Source organism: Harpia harpyja, chromosome 7, assembly GCF_026419915.1.
Source record: "Harpia harpyja isolate bHarHar1 chromosome 7, bHarHar1 primary haplotype, whole genome shotgun sequence".
NCBI lineage: Eukaryota > Metazoa > Chordata > Aves > Accipitriformes > Accipitridae > Harpia > Harpia harpyja.
The window spans coordinates 34,175,525-34,184,686 of record NC_068946.1 but is presented as its reverse complement, the minus strand read 5'-3'; the positions used below and the strand labels follow the sequence as shown (position 1 = coordinate 34,184,686).

General features: G+C 37.3%; 1 protein-coding gene across 1 annotated transcript in view; it reads left to right on the top strand.

Moving 5' to 3' along the window:
* Positions 1 to 4,412: 4,412 nt before the first annotated feature.
* METAP1D (methionyl aminopeptidase type 1D, mitochondrial) overlaps positions 4,413 to 9,162 on the top strand; it is a 28,282-nt gene continuing 23,532 nt past the window's right edge. Inside the window, exon 1 of the mRNA XM_052792554.1 lies at positions 4,413 to 5,510. Coding sequence (XP_052648514.1) covers positions 5,447 to 5,510 — 64 coding nt within the window. The 5' untranslated portion in view covers positions 4,413 to 5,446. The remainder of the gene's footprint in view (positions 5,511 to 9,162) is intronic.

Sequence of the window (9,162 nt, the reverse complement as noted above, 5' to 3'; positions counted from 1 at the left end):
TACCCCCCTTCATTTACATCCATGGATTGGAAGAGCAAGCACGGAGAAGGCTGTAAGAGAAAGCTGGTGGCCAGTGCCTAAGCCATATTACTGGTTTTCAGATCTCAGAATCAGTAATCTGGGATTGTGTTGGCAAGTAAGTGACCAGTATAGCTTCTGGAGAAGAGATGTTATGGGAGCTGACACCTATTTAGCAAATAACAGCTACTTTCAATGGTAAACAAAACCAGTTTCAAGGATTTAAGTTTGTTCCTAGAAAATAAACTGAAATATTGATGGCTGTGCTGATACCAGTGTGTCTAAATAAGGATGGATGTGGGGAGTGGTCACTGGTAAATCTTCACCATCCATCGCTGGATGTCCAGCAGCGATAAGGGAGGAGGTAAGGAGTCCCACCGCCTGCCTGCCTGTTGCCTCGCAGCCTGTCCATCCCATCTCTGGAAAGCTCGGACCTCCTCCAAGTTGTCCAGCAGGATCTGCCCCGTGGTATGAGCAGTGTGGGGTTTCCCAGGCAAGCTCTGCCAGCCGTGTTACACCATAATATAATCAAATGTGCCATCTCTGCCTTTACAGAGATTTTGTGCTATGGCAGTACTTTTGTGTTTGAGACAATCTTGATTGCTTCTTTTTTTTTTTAATCCTAATAATATATTTATTTAATGAATGAGTCTGAATGTTTGGTACCTGATCATCCTGTTGCTTTCTGCCTGTTTTGTAGTTAATGTTCTTTCCCTTTAGCATTTATTAGAACAGCTTCCCTTTCCACAGAAGCGCCATTACTTATAAATTATCATTTTGTTTGTAATATGCCATGTATGAAATGGGCTGTAGATGATGGCTACATGGCTTGAGAATAGAGCCCTTAATTTTAATGTGTTTTATAAACAATTGGCAATAAATGGCCTGATCCTGTGTCCTTTGACTTTAGTGGGAGTTTTCCGACAAGTGTATTTACGCAAGAACAGCCCGGCTGCCAGCTCAGCGTCAGTGGGCAGCACGCCTTTGCATTCAGCGCAGTTGCATGTCCCTGTGCCAAGAACGTATTTTGCCGATTCAAATTTGTTCAGTTTGTCAACGCCCAGCTCCCACTGAACTTCACGGGACGAGAATCATTCTTGGCACGGGGCCGTGGGCAGCCCGGGGAGTGCTGCCCGCTGCCGGCACCGGCTGCGGCAGGAGCTGTGCACCCACGAGAGGAGCAGCACCCAGCCTTGGCTCCCCGGTTTGTGAGGCTCCCGTCTCCTGTAGCATGTGTTTGCTGTTGTTTGACTAGTGGGAAGAGTCGGTGATAAAAAGAGATTTCCTAGGTTAGTTTTCAAGGCTTTTTTTTTTTTTTTTTTTTGTGGCTGTCTGGATGATTAATGTGAATAGGAAAATACTGTTGACCCATTTAAATCATGTTAGACGACATCCATTGCTCATCTGCATAATGAAATACACACCGAACATTACAGCCTAAGTATAAGAGCCAGTGAACTACAAAAATAATATTTTACTCATTTAGATTATGAAGTAAAATATAGGACATTAGTACTAATCATAGTATTAAATTTTAAGCCATGCAAATTGTAATTGTCAGTGAAAAAGAACTATAAGTTGAAAAGGCTATTAGCATTTCAGCTTTAACAGTTAATTTGAGTAATCTTTTTTTTTTTGCCAGTGTGCAGCTTAGAAAAGTCTATAGGCAGAACATTTAATAGTAAGTACAGGAGTGTTTGTTTTATATCATTATTTAATTTCAGTCGTTAAAGAAATGTTAGAAATATTAATTTGCAGTATTAAAATGTATTAACATTTTATATTACTAAGAGTAAATTGTAATCTTTACTTGGATAAAATAAAGTCTAAAAGGCAAATTATTAGTAACCAAGAGATTAAATCATTTTAAGCATTTATTTAAGTACCAAAGCAAAACCTGAAGCCTCTAAAAATATGGATTTGGTCAAATAGAAACATCATTTTCAGCATTTTAAACTAAATACAAATTTTAAAGTACTGAATTTAGGCTGTCAGGTTTCTATGGTTACCTACCTTTCCAGCAGTTTGGTGAGATGTGTAAATAGGCCTATGAGTCACTTGTAATTATTTGTTTTTTGTTTGTTATAGTTGTAATTCTGTGTTCAGTTTGAATCTAATATAGCTTACACCACATGCTTTGGTTTATGTATATTTTAGTGCGTATGATTGACAGTGATTGAGCATTTCTTATGGAGTGCTTGTTTTTTTTGTCATAAGTGATGTATGTTGGTACTTCTGAAAATGTAAACAACTTCTTCCTGTATCGCTGTTTGATAAACAGGGACTTTTATGATATGAAAGAGGTCTTTGTAAATGTTAAGCAAGGAGATAAGTGAAAGGTATTTTTAAAAAAAATTAAAACAGCTCCTAAACATTATACCGTCCTCTTCCAAATTCTATCCATAATCATATTATAATTCATTCAGTGACCCAAATGTCACATATTTATGAATAAGCTTCCAAGTTACACATTAATAGCACATACTAATGACTGACAGGTTTAAAAATAAATGTTTTAATAAGGATGCTACAAGTTATCTGCAGCAAGCTCCTGATTGGAACATCTTCCTTGTGCAGAGCATCTTCCTGAAAAAAAAAAAAAGAACTTATTTCCACCATCACCACCACCACAGTAGTTTAGCAGAAACAGCTGTAAACTCTTATACCTCTCTGCTCATATATTTTGAAGTCCAGGTTTTAGGAAGTAATTCTCCAACCTTACACTCTTCACTCTAGCAAAGGACACCTACATGTTTTCTCAGTAACGACTCACTGTCCTAGTGTAACTTGTGTTTTCATGTGAAAACAGGACAATACAGGTAATTAACAACATCTAATACAAGGCAAGAAATACTGCTAGCTGTCATTTTTACCAAATGAGTAGTAATGTAATCTTATTTTATTAAGGTATTCATCCCAAAATTGCTAGCAGTGTACGCTTTTTTTTTAATTTTAAGATAAGACTGGCTTACGATTCAGAAATCATCTTGTATCCTTAGAGATTTGGCTGCAGGTGTATTGAAAATAATTATTACAATGGTCTTGTATTTTGTGCAGGGAAAAGACTCGTGACTGCCCATTCTCCTCCTGTGTCTCAAGCTATGCAGAAAATCCTGATACAATGTTCAGGAGCACTCCTAAATTTTCTATGCAAAGATTACTCTTATTTCAGCAGCCTTGTTCACCCACTGAAAGGGTTTCTGTGGGAAACGTTTTTTGTGGTGATTCAAACATTTTTTCCATTTCAGTTGGAAATTTAAGAGGTTAAAGTAGGATTTATTTTTAACATTTAATACCGTATCAGGCACGTATATAGGACATAAACATACCAGTTGAAAAACAGTTGTTTCACAGAGCACCTGAAAAGATTTTATCCCAGTAGGATTCAATGAATGTTGAAGCTGTGGGTGGGTGCATATTAACAACAAGATTCGGTATTGTGCGTGTGTGTAAGGACTATTTGAATAGCTTATTATTTTAATCTGAAACAACTCTTATTTTTTAAACTGAGTAACTTGTTCCAACAGTTGTTACTTCCCTACAAAATCAGAATCATGAACACAATAACCAATCTTTCAAGTGAAAGTAATTTCTCTGATCTTTTAAAAAAAATAAAGATAGATAGAAAGTGATTGAAACATGTATTTAAATATGCAAAGCTGAGCAGATATGTTTCTCGTTCTAATTTATTCACTTTATGATAAATTAATTTACTCAATATAGGAATGCAGTAACATAAGAGGAATGTTTCTCCTGCTAGTCACAGAAGTTGAAACTTGCCAGATGCTGTGATCTGGAGCCTAAATTCCCCTGATATTAACTGTGTGTGAAACTCTTAATATTGCTTTGTCCAGCTTTTGTACCTGACTTGTTTTGTTTTGCTCTGATACTGCTTTAGGCAACACTTTCGTTTTATTTTCTGCTTGTGTTATTCTATTGGAGAGAGAAAACGTAATAGAAATAACACTAGGACGGAAGGCTCTGTTGGAGAACTGCAATGCCCTGTTCCCGAAGTTAAGCCTGTACAGCCCAGTCCCATTTTCTGTAATAGACAATTAATTTCCTTTGGTATATGAATGAATATAATTCAGATATAGTTAGATTGTACTCTGTATTTTTTAAATCCTATAATAAAATTGGAAAGTGCTGTTTAATGATACCAGAATTTTACTCAGTCAGTGAATTTATTTCTTATACTGGCTTGGTGTGACTCTGTGTGTGTGTGTGTGTGTGTGTGTGTGTATATACACACCAGCTCAATTGGTCGAATGGGTTTTTAAGGATATAAAATTAATCTTTCCTTTTCTTCTTGTTTGTTAAAGTTGCACTGTCAGTTGCTGCTGATAAAAGGTGGCACCAAGCCAGCTTCCTGAAGGAGCTATGGGGAGGGTCATGGCTTGTCATGACCTGGGCACTGTTACTTGAATGTTGTTATTATTGAGATGAAGTACCCTTAGGCTGTCATCCTTCCTGTAAATAGAAGAGGTTCTGATTCTCTGTGGTTTCCCAGTTTACCAACTTGTAGAACAGCTATTTTGTTGGCCCTAAGTTTGACTGAATAATGAATCAGAAGAACGGCACTATTCCAGAAGGCACTGATTCATCATTTTAGTGTGCTGGTCTAGACTAAGTCATAATAAGTAAAGCCAAACAAGAATGTATTTTCATATAGTTTATAAATTTACACCCAATTAAAAAAACTCAGTTGTATTGGCATACGGCAAACAAATTGCCCGGTTCCGCTCTCCGTGAAGTAAAGGCAAAATTGTAATTAGCAGGGAGCATAACTGGTCCTGAGGGCCAAACTTGACTTTTTTCAGTGCTGTGGAGGAGTCCCAATGGTGTTGGCAGAGGGGCTGACTCTGCTCCCTTGCAGTCGGTCGGCATTTGGCCATTGCTTTGCTTTATTGCCTCTTAGGAGAGTAACAAGAAGAGCAATTCTGTTAATGCCTTTATTAACTAAACAACTTCTGTCATTAATTTCCAGTTAATTTCAATAATTAAATAAACCAATGCCAATTAGAATATAATGTTTACAAGATACTGGCCTGTGTTTCCGTTTATCAGGGTACAGTCACAAGCATGCTGTTGTCGAGGTTTTCACCAATGTGTTGCTGTTGTAACTGAAGTCACATCTATCCTGATGAATATTTCATCTCCCCAATCATGCTATTAAAAACAGAGTGTTTTTACCCTTTCATTTCTGTTTTCTCTTTTCCAGTACCATCATGACAGCTGTGGCTGCGTCCTGTTTACAAATTGCTGCTAGTCACATTTTCAGTAGTCCTTGTGTGTTTTGCTTTCCCCTAATGTGGGCAATTAGGAGGAAATATTTCTCACGAGCATGGACTTGCTCTTCTCCTTGTAATGACATAGTCCTGCAATCCAGGAAACCGTGCTGCATGGTGTCCATGTCCACGATTTCCTGATGTGGGAAAAACGTGTGGAAAGCATCTGGAGAGGAGGAGACCCCCTTTACCAGCTTGTTTCCTGTAAGCGAAATTGGAAGACCTTGTCTGTGCAAATAGATTTCAAAATAGAGTCTGCCCTTTGACTGTCTCCATAATTACACAGCGCTCTCTGTATTTTATTTGGCTGCCAGAGCAGTTAACCCCTGGAAGTAAGGGCTGATGATGGCGTGACCAGCACGGGTATGCAGACATGACCATGTGAATACACTCTTGTTTGGAGAAGCCTGTCGTTAAGACCTCGTTACAATATACTTTTACCAAATTTAAAAATTATTACATGTTGGGTTATGTTGATTAAGATATGTTATATCCTTATTGTACAGAAAACGTGGGGTATTAGTTGCAAAAAAGGAAAAAAAAAGAAACAGAAAAAAGTTCTTTCATGGCTTTGATGTAATCAACATCTGTCAACAGAATGAATTTGCTTTTGTTTAATTTCAAGGGCTCTTGTCCTTCTACTTTGTCCAATCAGTTTCAACTTCTGCCTCAGGCATTTCCCTATGTTGTTCTTCCCCCCCCCCCCTTTTTTTTTTTTTTTTAGCAAATGCACAGGTTATTGCTTGTGAAATGTGAGCTGCTCTTCTGCTACACAGGTTACACAGAGTTGGAGAGAACCTTTAATCTTTCCCATCCTATTTTTGAAGCTTGGATGTACCTTTGCAACACAGGGATTACAAAGTCAGTGTTTTATTAGACAGTTAGAATTACAATTACAAGTAAAGATCTTTCAGACCACAACCATTATTCCAGATTGAAAAATGGGAACATTTCATCATTAACAGTAAAAAGCTATGTATTCTTACCTAATTGCATTGGTTGGATTCCACATATTATTACCCACAGTGATTTTTAATACCTCACTTTAAACTTTCTTCCTCTGAAGTTTCAGCAAAATGAATATTTGCACAAGAAGCAAAATTATGACATAATATTAAAATGACCTGACAAGCCAAATTAAAGATCTGTAGTGTTTTACCCTCAAATGCATGTATACTAAGAAAATCTCCAGTCATTCTTTTTTCAGTTTAAAAAAAAAGATTAAATCACATATTTTGAAAAGAGTTATCAGAACAATGGTTTTAATGTTGTTAATTGCTCGTATATATTAAGTAAGATTTACTTTATCGAGAGCAAGTTGATTTTATTTCCTAAAGGGGTTGGATGTTAATTCTTGTAATCCTAAATAATTTTGGTACTGTGCTTCTGTTGATACCATGACTAAATTATTTTAAAATATGTTAATTTTATTTCTTGGCTCTTTTTAAGATGTACCCTTGTATTTATTGTAGCTTAGAACTGTCATGAAGTTTATCCTTTGGTAACATTTTTGCTAATTGCTTGGAAGTTTGAAGTCTTTCATAAATAAATACCAAAAAAATGGTTGCTAACAATCACATTTGATGAATCATGTAGACGAGCAGTTTTTTGCATGGCTACCCCACACCTCATTCATTGAAAACATAGCTGATAAATTGCTATAACTGATAAACAAGAAGCATTAGGAAAGGGCTTATGTGAGAGTTCATTTCCAACATCTCCCTTTAAAAATACTTCTTGACCAGAGGAGAATCACATTTAAATGACTAAAATCAACTTAATTAAGGGTCATTAATAGAGATATACATAAAAAAACTCTACTCTGTGAGTGAAATGGGAGCATTTCATTATATAGTGTAGCATGCATGAACAGATAACAATTAAAATAGACCTAGAGTAAAAGGCTAATAAATATAGGGCACATTGTGCTGCAAAATCAGTCACTTAAAATGCTCCCACCCATCATCATACTTGAATTCTGTATTCAGCCCCTTTGGCTGACTCATTTAAAAGAAAAAGAAAATGTAATTTCCACACAAGATAAATTCATCTGGTAATTCATAAAAGCTCACAGTGCATATTTATATTATTAATACAAATTAAGGTCTGGAAGGTATGCTGAGGAATCCAGCGGCTCCGGCAGGACATGCGTGCATACAGATTGCACAGTGTGATTCACTGTCGAGTCAGAGGAGCAGTTGTCTGTAATTTTCTGTGCTCAGTACCTCGCATCTGCTGATGTGATTCAGTAACGCTGGTAATAATTCTCCTTATTGCAGCTGATAGTAAATATTCTGTTACTCGTGGCAGGTGACGTAGCCTTGCTGTTGGGGGAGAGAAGAAATGCGTAAAGGGTCAACTTTGCATCCTGGCTGTGCTGGTGTGTCTCCAGGCTACCTGGCTTCAAACTCAGGGCTCTCTCCGGTGGCTGCAGTTTCCACTGGAAGCTGCATAAATCTCGCATTTATGAACTATCTTACAGCAATTAATATACATGGAAAGCTTAACAAAAAGGGTGTGCATGAGCACCAGTGTTGCAGAAGTAAATAAGGCGCTGAGAAAAGCTTTGATAGGTGTAAGGCATGGGGAGGAGGGAATATTTGAGCCAGACTTGGAGAATACAGCCAGTTGTTCCTGTCTCTGGTGATTGATGATGTTGCTATATCGAATTAGCTGAGAATATGGGAGGTTAAAAAATAAAAGGAGCTGTGGAGGCATTAGGAAGGCCTTCTTAAGGAAGGAAGTGTGTGGATGGAGTCCAGATTTTCATTATAAAACAGTAACTTTATTATAGTTTAATGCCATTTTATTTCATTTTATTTTTACTTTGTAGGAGAATGTTTTCTGCTACAATTTTTTATATTTCAAATGAAGGTTTAGTTGTCCTGTGTTTATAATCTTGTGATGTATTTTAGGAGTCATATTATACTATGGTGATATTTATTTGGTTGTTGCATTTCACCTGTTCAAGTAGTAGATATTTTTGTATGTGTCTGGTTTATAATGAATAGTTAGTAGAATAACAACAGACTACAGTACCTTATTATCCTGTTATCTTGTGACAACACTTACAGTGTATCTTTGGGAGAATAGAGGTAAAAATTTTATTCCAAATAAAAAGGTATCCCTTCTGAATGTGGGATGGTCAACAGGCATGCACCCATGCACCAATATAATCTGGTTTAATGTATTTCAATGTCTGTATTTGCAACATTTGGAGTTTTATTGTTGAATAATTGACAAGCACACTTGCACCTTTTCTTCCCTAATTAAACTTTCACACAGTAGACAAGGTGCCCAGGCAGCATGCCGTGCACCAAGGAGAGCATTTGAAATACATGTTCATATATTGATGTCCTCATGGGCTTTAACTGACCACATCAGTGAGTGTGGGTTTAAAATATATTTATAATACCTTCAGCTGTGGTAAAAGCAAGGTACTTCCACTGCACTCTGTAAAAGAGCTACCTTAGCTTACACTGGCGGACTGATTGCTACTTCTGATGGCCCGAAAGTTGCTGCCTCAGCAGATTCTGTGCTTCCAGGTTCTAGAAACAGGTGCAAACCAGCCAGGGAGTTTGTAGGATGCTTTGGGCTCTTTGGATGCACTTAGACATTGTGCAGGTTGGATGGCCCAGATTTATTTTTTTTAATTGGACAATGATTTTTTTTCATGTGAAGGAGACCCTAGGAAGGCAGTACATGATGAGGTTGTTGATTAAATTATAGTTAAAATGCCACCAAACCATTACGGCCCTCTGTTAACTGGGCAGCTCCACTTCCATGGAGACACTCTCTTCCCTTTTGAAGCAGGCAACTTCCATTGGGGTACCTAGGTTATACTGAGAGCTTGATC